Source organism: Callionymus lyra, chromosome 17 (genome assembly GCF_982586985.1).
Source record: "Callionymus lyra chromosome 17, fCalLyr1.hap1.1, whole genome shotgun sequence".
Lineage (NCBI taxonomy): Eukaryota > Metazoa > Chordata > Actinopteri > Syngnathiformes > Callionymidae > Callionymus > Callionymus lyra.
In genome coordinates, this window is record NC_141834.1 from 6993752 (window position 1) to 7010024 (window position 16273).

At 37.6% G+C, this 16273-nt stretch overlaps 2 protein-coding genes across 2 annotated transcripts; one reads left to right on the top strand and one right to left on the bottom strand.

Moving 5' to 3' along the window:
- Nucleotides 1-760: 760 nt before the first annotated feature.
- chga (chromogranin A) lies at nucleotides 761-11800 on the top strand. Its single transcript, XM_087778753.1, has 8 exons — nucleotides 761-947; nucleotides 1051-1100; nucleotides 2951-3044; nucleotides 5390-5458; nucleotides 5520-5588; nucleotides 6818-7090; nucleotides 10118-10506; nucleotides 11293-11800. Exons 1-8 carry the CDS (start codon nucleotides 902-904, stop codon nucleotides 11374-11376), a joined length of 1074 nt encoding a protein of 357 aa, XP_087634879.1. The 5' UTR covers nucleotides 761-901; the 3' UTR covers nucleotides 11377-11800.
- A 1723-nt stretch (nucleotides 11801-13523) lies between these two features.
- On the bottom strand, nucleotides 13524-16016 carry ccn2a (cellular communication network factor 2a). The gene is made up of 5 exons (XM_087778754.1): nucleotides 15767-16016; nucleotides 15466-15682; nucleotides 15126-15377; nucleotides 14838-15049; nucleotides 13524-14764 (listed from the first exon to the last, which is right to left on the bottom strand). The coding sequence occupies exons 1-5, from the start codon at nucleotides 15824-15826 to the stop codon at nucleotides 14468-14470; spliced, it is 1038 nt and encodes a 345-aa protein (XP_087634880.1). The 5' UTR covers nucleotides 15827-16016; the 3' UTR covers nucleotides 13524-14467.
- Between the last annotated feature and the right edge of the window lie 257 nt (nucleotides 16017-16273).

Here is a 16273-nt window from a genome sequence, read left to right on the forward strand (position 1 = left end):
TATTAATGCATTTATTTATTCATTTATACATTTATTTATAAATGTATACATTTATACATTTATTTTTACAAATGTATGTATTATTATTTTTATTTTTTATTTAATAATACATTTATTTATTTATAATTGTATACATTTATTTATACAATTCTACGTTTATTTTTTCATTTTTACATTTTATACATTTTTACATTTATTTATACATAAGTCATTTATCGTATTTCATAGCAAGTGTGCAATTCAAGAGCGACAACACTGTAATGTTAAAGGGTTGGTAACTGGTAAACTTAACAGACATTACATAGCTACCAAAAATAGCTAAATAAAATAAAATGTTGGGCTAGCTTGAGACTTTGGCTCTCACAATGGAGTCAATGATTCTAGCTGCAAAAAAATAAATATATTATTTTTACCAATGAATATATACTACCAAGTAATTTATTATCCAAAATGGTTAATGTTTATATATTAAATGCTATTTTTTATTCTGTGACACTGGAGCATTCATAATGTAACACATTATAACACTTTAATTCATATTTTTGATCATTTTAACACGTTTTAAAATTGTCGAGCGCTCGTAAAAAAGGACCGGACTCACTGGTTCCGTAGATCCACCAGGAGATAAAGAACAGTGAACCTCACCTGGACACACCCGAACTACCGTAACCAGGTACCACTTCTGACGGTGACGTCACTGGCGTCCAAACCTCCGCTATAAAAGCAGCGGTGATGCGTTCAAGTGTCGCTGTGGAGACAGAGAGATGCTGCAGAGAACCTACCAGCCGCTGAAGTTTGGATGGAATGCGTTCGTGACCAGACAGTTTTTTTTGTAGAGAATCGAGCAGAAGGAATTTTTTTTGAACCTCGATATTGTTGTGGAAGATCTTCGTGAGCAGCCATGATGATGCGAGGACTGTTGGTTCTGTCACTGCTGACGAGCACCGGTGAGACAAACATTTGTCCCTCGTTTCTAATAAAAATGGCGTTAAATTTAACTGTGACTTTAGATGTTGAAGTCGTCACGTTATTTCTGTCGTTTTTCTGCAGTTCTGAGTCTGCCGGTGACTTCAGGTCCCCCGGATGTCGACGACGTGCAGGTGATTGAAGTTTTTAGGATACCTTACATTTTTCAATGTGTACTTTATCTCATGATGGACTGTTCTTAAAGTAGTTATTCCTTCTAGTTTACCTCTTTAAATGAAACTAATTCAGAATTATTAACCATCCACTATTGCTTATTTATTTGTTGACCCAGTTTCAATGCGTCTTCTCCAATTAAAATCTATTTTACATCCTTCCAAAAATAAAACATTAACATTAAAGTGTATTTAATCCCAAGTAAAACATGGATGTATATTTTAAAAGAGTTCATATAAACAAACATTAATAATAAAAACATTACTTGTATAAACCAGCTACTTGCTCATTTATAAATCAGAAGTTTTTCATTTGTAAAAATCATAATAAATAGTTAATATTGTACTCAAATTAAATAATGAAAAAAAATACTGATGGTTGTAATGATTTCCTGTCCACTCACTGGACGCTAGCACATGTATTGACTTTCACTAATAAGAGCGATATAGATATACCACTCTAGCAGGTTTTATTTAACCTTGTGAGGAAATCAATACGGTGCCACAGAAGCCACGATGCTGCTCCGTTTAAAGAACTGCTATAGATGGTCATTTACACAATTGAAGTGAAATGAAGCAGGAAATGCTGGACTTGTGATGGATAGAAGCGTTTAAGGTCCAGAGCTTCTATTAATTACTTTGAGTAAACCTGCCATTTATCCACTTGAGTTACTTATAATTAAGGCGGTATTTTTTTTTATATTTATCAAATGAAAACCCGAACATGTTTTAACATATACTGCAACCCCTCAAGTCCACCCGAGTTATTTATCTCAAATACAACTAAGCAATACAATATCGCTGAATACATGAAAGTTAGAGCATGTTTACTGAAAGGACCAAGAAGGTTAAAGAGTTTGGTAAATGTTCCAATTTATATTTATTTATTTTTGGTAATATTATTATTATATTACACCAAAGGGATCATTTTTAATTGTAGTGTACGTTTCAAGGGTACCTAATATATTTTATTTTCATGTGATAAAAGTTATTAAAGGAAAAACTCATACCCTGCCTTTAAAACGACAATAGGCAGGTTTGTAAATGGTGTTTCTGGCGACCCTGTATGTCAGAACAGTGTAACTGCACATGTGTTTACAAAACAACATTGAGGCTTTTGTTGTGTCTTGTCATATCTTCCTTGTGACTTCAGAAAGTCTTTCAGTACTTCATATGAAAACAGTATCTGACTCACTGTTGTAAAGTAGTTTGATGGTCACATGACACGCAGACTTATGGTCAGGGTTTCTCAGACCAAGTTACTTAAGAAAACTTCACTGAATTACATGAGTCATGACTGCTTACTGTTAAACCAATCAATACTGAAAGTATTGTTCTAGAATAAATGCATTTATTAAAATGTTACTTATTGTTGCTTTAGGATGCACAACACTATGTGAACTTAATGATCCTCTTTTTAACAACATTTCTGTATCAAATTTTATCTTCATATTTTACATAAAAAAAAGCCCGTAAGTCAAACATTATTTTAAACTTTTACAGTATAAGGGACGTATGGGTGAAGGTAAATCTGAGCAAAAGATTACAAATCATCCATTTCAATGTAAGTTCAGGTAAACTTTTGAACAATATCTGACATTATACAACTCGACCTGTTTACTCAGGACTGGTAAGATTAAATGTTAGATCCTGGCTTAAAATTAATTATGTTTATGTCGTTTTTTAATAATTTATTTACACTGCAGCTACTTTATATTTTTAAAAGCAACATTCAAATATTGTTTGCATGTTGTTCTGAAGCTTGTCACGATGTTTGACAAAGATATATTTGGTTTATTTGCTGGTTACAGGTGATGAAATGCATCGTGGAGGTGCTGGCTGACGTGTTATCCAAACCTCACCCCCGGCCTGTCAGTCAGGAGTGCTCTCTGATTCTGAAGTCGGGTGAGTCACCTTCTCAAGTGGCTGGAACCACAAAAATACTCTTATTTCTGTGTCTTCACCGTTATCTGGTCGCATAAAGATGGAGAATCAACCTTCATTTCAGAGTCAAAAATGTAATTTAACAACAATAACTAATGAGAAATCATAAAAATGCATATTTCTGACGACACACTTTTCCAAAACTCTCAAACTTTACCAATTATTTTTTCAACTTTCCCACCCCATAAATAATTTATTATGGCGTAAACACTCACGAGAGACACGTGAATATTTCATGTTGAATATTTTCTCCGCTTATTTTTGCACATGAATAATAAAGAATGGTATTAATACTAAATATAAGTCATCAGAAAAACTAAACAATTCAAATAGATAAATGTTCAATGGAGAGGTTTTGTTACCTTCTTGTTTGTATTTAATATTTCTTATTTTATGAGTTTAAATGATATATATTGCTGAATATTTCAGCCGTTTAAATGATTTTATTTATGCCTTGAGCCAATGTGTTGTTTTTTTCCCCACATTTTTACTGTGTGTTGATTTCTTGACACGGCAGCATTCGTAAACAACAACATAACTAGATGAAAACTGCGTACACAGCACGAAAAAAACAACATTATTTGTGGGCGATGACGAGATCCTGCTGACAGACGTCAGGGGCCAGATCAAGGATCATATCGATGTCATTTCCTCCTTTAGCGAGAGTCTGCAGTAGTTGTCTAGGTTCTATCGGTGTGTAAATAGTGCCTAAAATGTTGCTTAAAGAATGGAAAATGCTTCCTAAATATAGTAATTTTTGCATTTTCTCACTGAAAAAAAGGGTATATATGTCTATTTATCCTTTTTTTCTGTCCGTAGTAATTTGGAGATAAATTACATGTGTATGAGAAAGAGAGAGAGAGGGAAGGAGAACTGAGAATGAGGTTTGATCCTCTTAATAAACAGTAGGGACAAACTATTAAATATGATGTTTTGCTGGGGAAAATAAACAATACAATTTTTGCCAAAAAACTAAATTAGCAGTGCTTTTTGGTTTAGCTAGTAAATAAATAAAGAAGTTCAATAATTTGTTTATTAATGTTTAAATTTGTACTCCAAAATATGAGGTGTTTAGAAAGCAGAAGTTTAATTGGGTCAGCAAGTTACATTTACTATGGGGCCACATTATATTCCAGGGCCAAAAAGAAGGGACTGAAAGAGGAAAAGAGCCGTATTATTACAGTATGGGGAAACCATTTGCCATTAAATTTTTTTTTTTTTTTTTTGAAAATGCTGTTTCAAGTACATGTATCAAAAATGAATTAATAATGATGCAATTGTTATTTTTATTGTACTCATAGTTCATTTTCTTTTGAACAATACACACACATTATTTTTCCAATAAATGTGTTTTATAAGAAATATGCTGTCTCCACTAAAAAGTTTTATATCCGAGTCTAGTATAAACTAAATCAAAAGGCCACATATGGCCCCTGGGCCTCATTTTACCATAGTCTGTGTTTGTAGAAAAGAGTCAAATTCTTTCATTTTCTACCATTCGGTGTCGATCTCATCCTGCTCATTTGAGACTCAGTGAAGCGGACGTGTCGGTTTATAGTGCGTTTCCTGGCCATGATGACATCAGTGGTATCCATAGCATCAGTCCCGCAGCACCTCTGGCTCGTCCTCGGATGCTGGAGCCTCCAGCCAGAGGTTAATGGATTGATGCAGTAACTGCAGGGTCACCAGCGCTCCGAGGAGAATATTCGGTTTCACGGCTGCTGGGTTACCTTCCAGCTGTCCTTGATTCTATAAAAAAAAGAAAAAAAGAAATGGACTGCAGTAACAAAAGTGAGTTTGTTACTGAGAAAAACAGCTTGGGAAGGAAACACAATATCTCTAGAGAGATGGAGAGCGATATAAGTGGAGAAAAAATAGTCTCCTTTTTTTAACTTCCAGGCTGTTTGCCGTGTGCTTTATGGGTCAGCATAAAGTCCGGGGCCCACTGCGGCTGTAACTCAGCTCTCTGCGGTCCGAGTGATTAATTGTTCCGTTGCTTTCAAAGCACTAAATTTCAGGGCAATTAACTGACGAGGTGCTGAAGCTGCGCTGCTGAGTGCTGTGATAAAAAAGAGCTTTAGTGTGGAGTGGGGTTTCTTCACACTTTTTTTTTTAATTCTGAGGTTTTTACAAGCTTGACTTTTACATGTTATAGATACATAACTAGTATGTAATTACATTGATCTTATGCATGATGCATTTAAGTGAAATCCTGAGCAGGACATGTTTTTAACACTTCCCCAATAAGAAAAAACTACATATATATCTTTTAATTCTGATAATAACCAGACCTGTTTTGTGTACAGATGAGCGGCTCATTACCATCCTTCGCCACATGGACTTCCTGAAGGAGCTCCAGGAGATCGCGCTTAAAGGTGAGCCCGACAGATTCATCATCTGGACTCATCAATAAATCACTGTCTGTTGTCATCGTAGGCCACGAGGCGAGGGCTCAGCGGGTCCCTGGTCATGTGATGCAAGCTCCTCAGAAGGATGACGTCGCCGGTCAGTTCACGTCTATTACTCTGCTGTCTATAGGTGTGAATGATCGCACTGACTTTTCACGTAGATGGATGAAACATGGCTGATGTCAAGATGATTTATTAGATCTATTTATTTTTGCTTTTTGGTGCCACTAAATCAAAAGTGACAAAAAATGATGTAACCAGTTGAAATATTTTTTTATTTGTTTTTTTGTGTCCATTAATAGATGCCCGTCAGCTCTATTGATTTTGTTTGTGTGATTTCTACTGCCATACTTCATAGTTTGGCTGAAGTTTTATATATAGCAACACAATTCAGATAGACATTAAATGTATTAAATTAATTAATCGGCAACAATAGTAGCAACAAAAATATATTCTAAACTATCACACACAAATATATATATATATATATATATTGTTAATAGCTTTGCTTTGTTTCTTTTACTCCATTTACTCCAAAATCCTTACATATTTATTGATTTATGTTGAGAATCTTTAAATCACAATTCATATTTGTGATATTTTTTAATGTTGTATTCGATATTTAAAAAAAATATATATATATTTTTTATGTCAAACCTTCACTTCACACAGTAAACCGAACCATTAAGAGTTTCTCTATCATTTTGTAAACATGTTTATTTGAAATCTGCGATGACATTGCAGTTCCACTGTTCTGACACTAGGAGGAGACAGAAATAATATTGTCAATCCTGCTGCTTCTTCTTAATCATTTCTTCTGTCTTAGGGTTAAATGGGCCCTCACGAAAACTGCCAGTATAAAATCTCACCCCCTAAGTATTTGACTGTGAACAATGCCCCGAGTAGCTGGGATAGACTTCAGACGAAAATAAATGAATGATTTCTAAAATATAGGAGGGAGCTTGTATCCACATTTCTAACTCCATCATTACCTTCATTATTTTTTCCTACTTCATAACAGCTGGTTCATCCAGTTCTCTCTAAACTCGGATTAAATTGGTAGCTAAAATAGTTCCTCATCAGATAGCTTTGGCACAATCTGGAAATGAAACCATTAAAAAATTCTGTATTGTATTGTGTTGTATTATTTCCCAAGGCACAGTTGAGTGTGTTTTCATGGTCACGAAGCTTCCTCTGTCATTGTCGTGAAAGGTAAACCGTGCAGCCTCTCAGATAAATGGCAGTCGTGTTGTTTGTCCGCCTCGTGTTCGCATGATGGGAAAATCAATCCTTGTTGCTCGGATCCCAACGCTCTCCTCTCCTCAGATCGATCCATGCTGGAGGCTTTAGGAGGCCCCGGTGAAAGATCCATCCTGTCCCAGAAGATGGAGGATGAAGGCCGGGATCAGAAGAGAGGGCAAGACGGCGAGGAGCCACAGCAGGACGTCTTTGGCGAGGTGAACGGCGAACATGAGGGGAAGTCAAAAAGCCGGGAGTCTTCAGAGGAGTGGGATCTGGAGAAGGCTGAGAAGAGAGAGGAGTCTGGAGAGAGCCGAGCAAACATGAAGGGAAGCTCGGAAGAAGCCACAGAGGAGAATGGCAAGTAGAAACGTCCTAATGAGTTTTTTTTCCTGCGGATTGAAAAATAAATGCAGGTTACTCTGGGAATGAAACAAATGCAATGGAAGGTGTGTGAGGAGGATGGAGCGAGCGTGGCCCCCCGACCGGGCCTAACAGCCACTTCTGGGTCCGTTGATTGATGGAAGTGCTTCCATCTGCATGATGAGATTCCGCTGCTCCTCGTGGGATCCTGCTGGCGCTCTGACAGCTCACGAGCAGATGTGATTACATATCTCCGTGTCCCAGAATTCAAATGAGCTGCAGTTATCAAAGCAGCGTCTGATACCGTGACACAATTGCAGAAGTTTGAAGTGGAGGTAGCAAAAAAAATACAAAATAAAGATAGGAATACTGTTGATTTAGTTTGATGTTACACTTTTTTATATGACCTTTTTAAAGGTATGTTGACATGTTGCATTAGAATATGTATTTTAATTCAAATTAATATGTCGACAGTCAAGTTTAAAGGGAGAAGGGGAGGAGAAAAGTATTCACGTTTTGTTTTTTATATTTTTAAACAACTATGATTTTTTCCTTATTTAGATAAAGTCAACTCATTTAAAAGGTAAATAAATGTCAAAGTGAAATACACACATATTGGGTAACATTAGAAATATGTCAGGAAATTAAGCAGCATTAGGAAAGTAAATGAACAAATGTTTAATTATATGTGAAACTTTTGTCTAGGCTTTATTAATAGTGCAGTTAATTGCTTTTTTTTTTTTTTAGAGAACAGCTTTTATATATATATATATATATATATATATATATATATATATATATATATATATATATATATATATATATATATATATATATATATATAAAAGCTGTTCTCTAAAAAAAAAGTCTGCAATTAACTGCACTATTAATAAATATATATATATATATATATATATATATATATATATATATATATATATATATATATAGTGCCTTGCGAAAGTATTCGGCCCCCTTGAACCTTTCAACATTTCGCCACATTTCAGGCTTCAAACATAAAGATATAACATTTTAAATTTTTGTCATGAATCAACAACAAGTGGGACACAATCGTGAAGTGGAACGAAATTTATTGGATAATTTAAACTTTTTTAACAAATAAAAAACTGAAAAGTGGGGCGTGCAATATTATTCGGCCCCTTTACTTTCAGTGCAGCAAACTCACTCCAGAAGTTCAGTGAGGATCTTTGAATGATCCAATGTTGTCCTAAATGACTGATGATGATAAATAGAAGGCACCTGTGTGTAATCAAGTCTCCGTATAAATGCACCTGCTCTTTGATAGTCTCAGGGTTCTGTTTAAAGCGCAGAGAGAACCATGAAGACAAAGGAACACACCAGGCAGGTCCGAGATACTGTTGTGGAGAAGTTTAAAGCCGGATTTGGATACAAAAAGATTTCCCAAGCTTTAAACATCTCAAGGAGCACCGTGCAAGCAATTATATTGAAATGGAAGGAGTATCAGACCACTGCAAATCTACCAAGACCCGGCCGTCCCTCCAAACTTTCATCTCAAACAAGGAGAAGACTGATCAGAGATGCAGCCAAGAGGCCCATGATCACTCTGGATGAACTGCAGATAACTACAGCTGAGGTGGGAGAGTCTGTCCATAGGACAACAATCAGTCGTGCACTGCACACATCTGGCCTTTATGGAAGAGTGGCAAGAAGAAAGCCATTTCTCAAAGATATCCATAAAAAGTCTCGTTTAAAGTTTGCCACAAGCCACCTGGGAGACACACCAAACATGTGGAAGAAGGTGCTCTGGTCAGATGAAACCAAAATCAAACTTTTTGGCCACAATGCAAAACGATATGTTTGGCGTAAAAGCAACACAGCTCATCACCCTGAACACACCATCAACACTGTCAAACATGGTGGTGGCAGCATCATGGTTTGGGCCTGCTTTTCTTCAGCAGGGACAGGGAAGATGGCTAAAATTGATGGGAAGATGGATGGAGCCAAATACAGGACCATTCTGGAAGAAAACCTGTTGGAGTCTGTAAAAGACCTGAGACTGGGACGGAGATTTATCTTCCAACAGGACAATGATCCAAAACATAAAGCCAAATCTACAATGGAATGGTTCACAAATAGACGTATCCAGGTGTTAGAATGGCCAAGTCAAAGTCCAGACCTGAATCCAATCGAGAATCTGTGGAAAGAGCTGAAGACTGCTGTTCACAAACGCTCTCCATCCAACCTCACTGAGCTCGAGCTGTTTTGCAAGGAAGAATGGGCAAGAATTCCAGTCTCTCGATGTGCAAAACTGATAGAGACATACCTCAAGAGACTTGCAGCTGGAATTGCAGCAAAAGGTGGCGCTACAAAGTATAAGCGCAAGGGGGCCGAATAATATTGCACGCCCCACTTTTCAGTTTTTTATTTGTTAAAAAAGTTTAAATTATCCAATAAATTTCGTTCCACTTCACGATTGTGTCCCACTTGTTGTTGATTCATGACAAAAATTTAAAATGTTATATCTTTATGTTTGAAGCCTGAAATGTGGCGAAATGTTGAAAGGTTCAAGGGGGCCGAATACTTTCGCAAGGCACTGTATATATATAAATCAGATTAAATGACCTTAATAATCATAACACAATCCAACCGACAAAAGCAGTGAAATAATTCTTCATTTGACTTTGATATACTTTTGCAATTCTTACTAATATAATAATCAATAGATTTGTCCGATGGATTAGGACTTCTTGTCCTTTTGAATTATTGTGTAGTAGAACTCAAGCTATTGTTTATACAATGATCTTTGATAATTAAATTTGTCTTGCATTGCAGTTGCGCTGTTCTGACACAGGGGGTCGCCAGAAACAAAATCTAGATCTTGCATGATGTTCCTTTAATACTTAAACTTACCACCACTATATTCACCGATAGTCATTTTTATCAGTGTCTTCTGAAGCCTTTTCAGATTATTTCACGTTTTAATAAAGATATAAAAATAACTTATATTTAATTATATTTAATTTATATGTTATGGTTTTGCAGATTCCGATGAATCCAAACACGGAAAGCTAATGTCACCGAAAGAGAAGAAACGTCATCACGGAAATGAGAAAGAGACGAGAGCTGGACTCTTCTCACATAGCCATGAAGAAGAAGAAGAAGAAGATGAGGATGAGGGGATGAAAAGACGGAGCAAGGAGAGCGGAGACTCGTTTCCCTCCAAGAGGTTTCCCCTGAAGAAAGAAAAGGAGGTGAAAGGAGTGTCCCACCATTCCAAGGAGGTCAGCGAGGAAGAAGAGGAGGAATCGGAGGAGAAGAAGAGGAACGTGAAGAAGAGCCTAGAGGAGAAGGAGCTGCAGATGATTGCTCGGAGAACACCTGAGGAGAAGAAGGTGTTGGAGGAGGAGGGGAGTGCTGTTCGAAAGTCAGAGGTGAGCTCATAGAAGACTGAGAAATTGCATCAGAAAAGAAACGAAAATGTGGTAAAATAAGCTTTGACGAAAGAAACATCTCTGGGGGTCACATTAAAGTGAACGCTGACGATGAAGTTAGAACCAAAGGTGTCTTTCTTTCCGTCACTGAAGGAGATGCTAAGTGATGCTAACTAAGATAATTCTGATGTAGGGTCGGGCTAACATTCAAGGACAGATACAGACCCTTCTTTAGTTGTTTGTTTTTTTAGAAATAACAAATTTACTTTTAATTAAAGTCAGTCTTACTTTGTTGTATGTATTACTTGGTTAGTTAGTTTTTTTCCAAGATTATTATAATGTTAGCATTAAGTGTTAGCATCTAACTCACCGTGTGCAGCTTGTACGATGCGGAACTTTTTCTATTGTGCTGTTCAACCAGCTTTAGATGGTAACTCGGGAGGAAGTGATAAATTGTTTTAGGCATTTGTCCACCGTACTGCTTATTCTGATAAGCATAATCAATTCCATTACATTCAATCCCACGTTGCCAAGATGTGCATTACCTTCTCTTACCTAACAAGGATTTTTTTTCCCTTCCATTTCAAGGACAGAGTTTATTAGATTTCAGATCACGCCAAGTGTCCGATGGAAGTGAATTCTAATCCAGCGTGACTTAATTAAGAGAACAAAAAGCCTGCTCTTCAGACTGTTACATATTTATTGAAACATGTTAGAATTATTCTTGAGGAGTCCTGCTCACAGACTGTTCTCACCCATCTGTGTATCTATTATTACTGCCTGCAGGAACAGGAGATCGAAAGTCTCGCAGCCATCGAGTCCGAGCTGGAAAGCGTTGCACAGAAAGTCCACGATCTGCGAAGAGGCTGATCTTCCTCCCACGCGCCGTCATCTGACCGATTTCTTCTTCTTTTTTTTTTTTCTTCAGATACAGACTGTGAAATGTGACAAGATTGTATCTTCTGAATGTACCACACTGCTGCAAATAATGATTCAAGTGACGGAAAATATACCATTAGGAATACATTTTCTTACTCTGTGGACAATGACCACATTGCTGACATGTTCTCTGACAATCTCCTGTCTGGTTTTGTGTTTTTATTTTCTTCTTTCTTTCTTTAAATCACTCGGAAACAGTGACATCTAGTGTTTTAAGGTAGCAAGCTCAGAGAGTTTGTTTCATACTTGCATGTACTTATGTGTAATATATTTTTTAGTGATGCTTGATTGTGAATAAATCCACTTTCTTTCTGGACTCTGAAAAAGCCAAGGCAATAAATGAATGTTTATCCGAGCTACGTTGTTGGACTGAAAATTGTTCTGAAATGTACGTAATATAATTACTTGAATAAACTGGGCTTACTAGCACCTTTAAAAACGACTACTTTGATTGATTTTGGAAAGAGTGAGATAAAATGATAAAATGATTTTTTATAGACTGATGGGGGGCTAAAACACATGGACACCGCTGTGCTTTTAATTTGAAAGGTGACTTCCGGATGCAAGAACCACATAACGGGGCGATACCTGTTCAACAGGTGCAAGGATTGAAGAGGTGGTTTGTTTAAAAATAACTTTATTGTTTTATTAATGTGGTTTTAATACCGAAATGAATGTATTTAAGCTATAGCATCTACTATGTACGTGCTTACTTGCTAGCCATTAAATGTTGGGAATATTAGCCATTGGTGCTAAAATATGCTAACTAAACAAATGAATTTGAAGATTAAAATGTGTTTTATTGTTCATTCATACGTTTCGTGTTTTGCGAACAACTATTGGCTGATAATTCACCAAATAAGAATCTAATTTCACATAGTAAACCCAATAAGCTAACGTACTACTAGCTTACTGTAAGCTAAAGAGCTGTGTTAGCCTTTAGCCTTCATTAACAAAGATACAAAAGAACACAAACTTTTTTTGCCTCGTAAACGTCAATTACTGCTCAATTATTTTTCAAATTATTCATGTCTAATTTCTACATTGCATTTTATAAGATAAAATGTTTTTAGCATGAATCATTTAATTTTTTTGGTTATTTTATCGTTTACATTTTCATTTAAAAACAACTATAACACATGGGGACACGATTTTAAATTCAGCTGAAAACTGTACTTACTCCATGGTAATAATGTTTAAATGCAGCAGGTGGCGACATCAGTCAGAATATTTAGTTTAATCTTTGTTATAGTTCGAGTAAGTCAATCAGCAACAAAGGATGTCAACAATTCAAGTGCCAATATACTGTATATTTTTGGTGTATGTATTTATTTTTGAATAAAACATTCAAATCAGTATTACTTTTTAAAGGTGTGTTTTTTGTTTTCCTTATTTTAGGAATCTTAAAGGAGAGGACACAACGGGGGACATTAAAGAAACAGAGCTTTCAGAGACCATCAATCTAGGTAAATGTATGTTTTCAACTCATTACATTTACTTATCTTTTACATATTTCTGTGATTAGAAATATCAGAATCAGAAACTATTATTTCCAATGTGGTAAACACAACATTGGAATGTGTTTGTGATGGCAGTAGAGATGGGATTTACTATAAAATTATTTAAACTAGTAAGTAAGTAAGTAAGTAATTTTTATTTGTATAGCGCTTTTCCAGACCAGGGTCACAAAGAGCTTAAACAATCAAAACAATATTCAATAAGTTATATATTTTAAAGATCAAGATAAAACTGTTAACACAACAGGAGTTCCAGAAAATCAAGGAAAAACCTCCATTCGTCAATCAGAGAAATATATATATATATATATATATATATATATATATATATGCACGTATAAAGACTTAAGTTTAGTAACACTAGATAAAGCTAGTAGTTGAAAATGCACCTGGACAAATGTACAAGTTAAATGTAACAGTACAATAAAACTGCTTCTAATTCGCCTGCTTTTTAAACCTATTCAAGATTATTAGATTGTAGATTAACAAGGTACAAGAGTGCACAATAAAAAAACATGTCGTATACCTGATGGATAAAAAGAAACAGCCAAAACAATTGCATTTGTATAAAAATATAACTTTATTTCATTCTACAAATGAAACATGTAACATTTTTGTCACACTTCTCAATAAAATAGTACAAAACATTGTAAATAAACTGTTGGTACATTTCCAAGCATAAAACACATTCGTCTTTTAAATTAAACTGTACAAGTATGTACATCATTTACACAACCACAATTTTTAAATGGAATGAAAGGACAATTCTTCCAGTCTTCTTTTTTTTTTACCTATTTCATATGAAATAGAGTCCCTTGTTTCTGTAGACACCTTTGTTTCATGTTTCAGACTCGAGCTGGTCTGATTTGTCTCAGTGCCGTGGCAAAGTCCACCTTGTTTCATATCTAACCCCAAACTCAGTGTGCTGCTTGGTTGTCATCCTCGTGTCGGGCGGAAATTCTGACCTTTCCTCTACTCGTGGACAAGGCAGACATTCAGACCTGAGCTAACACGTACACATATTCACACAAACACACATGCACATACACACACAAGGACACATTCAGACCTGTTTGGACAGGGGAACACTGGCCTGCTGTGGACTTGTGTTCCCGCTACAGCTGCTCAGAATTCTTAGGTCTGTTCTGGACTAAAAAGGGTGGAGGATTATTTCATACCCCATTGAGAGAGCAGGTCAAAGTTCAGATAACATATAACACAGTTATTGGACAAGTTTGTTGAAGGCATAAATGGATCCTGGCAGTAGGTTTGTCAAATAAAAAACAAGTAATAGTGCAGGAATCTTGGGGTTGCTAAGCAACCCTCTGTCTGAGCTCTAAGAGGCTGATGCACACCAGCCAGTACCAAACGTATCGATCGACACAGCGTGTGTCCGGACTACTTTTACAATGAGCTAGTGAGAAATTATTTGGAAGTCTAAACTGAGCTGCAAAATGAGATGGAGTTCTGTTTGTTTTCAAGTTGTTTAAAAGTCTCTGAACACCTCACGCCATGTCTCCCATCATCTTCTTGTAGTACATGGACTCAAAGATGTCGTTCTCGCCCGGGCAGTTGTGATGGCAGGCGCAGGACTTGATGAACATCATGTACTTCTTCATGACCTGACCGTCGGGGCACTTGAACTCCATGGGCAGAGTGGTGGTTCTGTGGGGGGTGCAGCAGCGACCATCCAGGCACACGCCGCAGAACTTGGGCCTGTAGGATTTGGTGGTGGTGCAGCCAGAGATCTCAAACTTCATGGGTTTGGAGAGTCTTGGGGTACGTATGCACTTTTTTCCTTTCTAAAAAGAAACGACAAGTTAGATAAAGTCCTTTGCTGATGAACTGTTTATGTTTTTCAAAAACAATGCTTACCCTAATGCTCTGCTCCAGCTGGGACTCGCAGGGTCGCACCATGCACAATCTGGTCTGTTTCTCGAGGCGGCATTCGTGGTTATCATTGGTGACCCTTGTTGAGATACCAAGACCACAAGTCTTTGAGCAGGCACTCCACTCTGTTGTCTGAACCAGGCAGTTCTCTCTCATCAGGGACAGATCGGGACCATAAGTTTCCTCTGGTCTGTATGCTAAGAACATATAGAAAATAATGATTAGAACCTGATCCCTGACATTCCAGAGTTACTCTGTGATCTGATAACTCACCAGGCAGAATGGGGCCCATGAAGCTGTTGGTGTAGGGGCTATCGCACACCCACTCCTCGCAGCACTTGCCGGGTACCTTAACCCGTCTGGGCATGGGGCAGTCAGGGCTGGGCAGGCGGACATCCATAGAGCAGAGGGGAACACATCCGACTGCCCCGTCCAAACAGGTACACTGGTACTTGCAGCTGCTCTGGAAACTCTTTCCACTCTCATAGACAGTTCCGCCGAACACACAGGTGGCTCCTTCTCTTGCTGTTGAGTGATCAAAAATAAAGGTCACGACTCATGCTCAAACTTCACAAACATCATAATAAGAAACTCATCATGGCCAAGTTCTTACCTGTGCACACCCCGATGCGCCTGTTGACGGGAGATCCGAAGTCACAGTAGAGACCCTTGTGTGGGTCACAGGCGTCTCTCTCGGTGCACAGCTCCCCCATCTGCTTGGCACAGACCCGGCAGCACCCGCAGCCGTCCAGCACCAGGCTCACTCCTGGCTGGCACTGAGGAGGCGTGGATGGGCAAGAACACTGACCACTGCATTCCTGGCCTTCCGCCTACAAAACACACGTGCTTGTTAGAAATCTAACAAATATAAATATAAACCACTAAAAAACTTTTTGAAAAAATATGATTCTTACCATTTGTGAGAGCACCATGCAGAGGAGAGGAACCAAAATCATTGTCTTCATCCCAGTCATCTTTTCTTCAAATAGATTCTTCCTTAAATCTCGTCGAGAAAGTCTCCGGTAAGTCTCCGAGTTTGAGCGTGAGATGCTGTTCGCGATCAAGTTGGTCTCTTGTCTGTTGCGTTTTCTCTGCTCCTCTGGTCACAGTCCTTCTTTTTCTTGGTGAAAGCTAGAGTATAGCTTCGGTAGGTGAGTTGATCTGAGTTGCAAGTGGAAAGCGGAGCCCCTTTTATACCCGCTGGCCCTCCTGTCACGTCACTGGGGGCTGAATGGAGAGCCAGCCCTGGACAAACATGGACATACTTGGCATTCTTTCCTCGCTTCCTGACCCCCACTCCAGACATCCCACATTCCTGCCGTCTGAAGGCAAGGCAATGCTGCCCGGGCCAAACAACACCGTCTCTCAGAGCAGCTTTCATCTGGAATAGGAAGGTTAAGTCTGGTTAGAGGCTTGGGACC

Coding starts and splice junctions, on each gene's coding strand:
- chga (XM_087778753.1), top strand. CDS start 902: ATGATGATGCGAGGACTGTTGGTTCTGTCACTGCTGACGAGCACCG. Junction 948..1,050: donor GTCACTGCTGACGAGCACCG/GTGAGACAAACA, acceptor GTTTTTCTGCAG/TTCTGAGTCTGCCGGTGACT. Junction 5,589..6,817: donor TCAGAAGGATGACGTCGCCG/GTCAGTTCACGT, acceptor TCCTCTCCTCAG/ATCGATCCATGCTGGAGGCT.
- ccn2a (XM_087778754.1), bottom strand. CDS start 15,826: ATGACTGGGATGAAGACAATGATTTTGGTTCCTCTCCTCTGCATGGTG. Junction 15,050..15,125: donor CATGGGCCCCATTCTGCCTG/GTGAGTTATCAG, acceptor ATATGTTCTTAG/CATACAGACCAGAGGAAACT. Junction 14,765..14,837: donor AGCTGGAGCAGAGCATTAGG/GTAAGCATTGTT, acceptor GTTTCTTTTTAG/AAAGGAAAAAAGTGCATACG.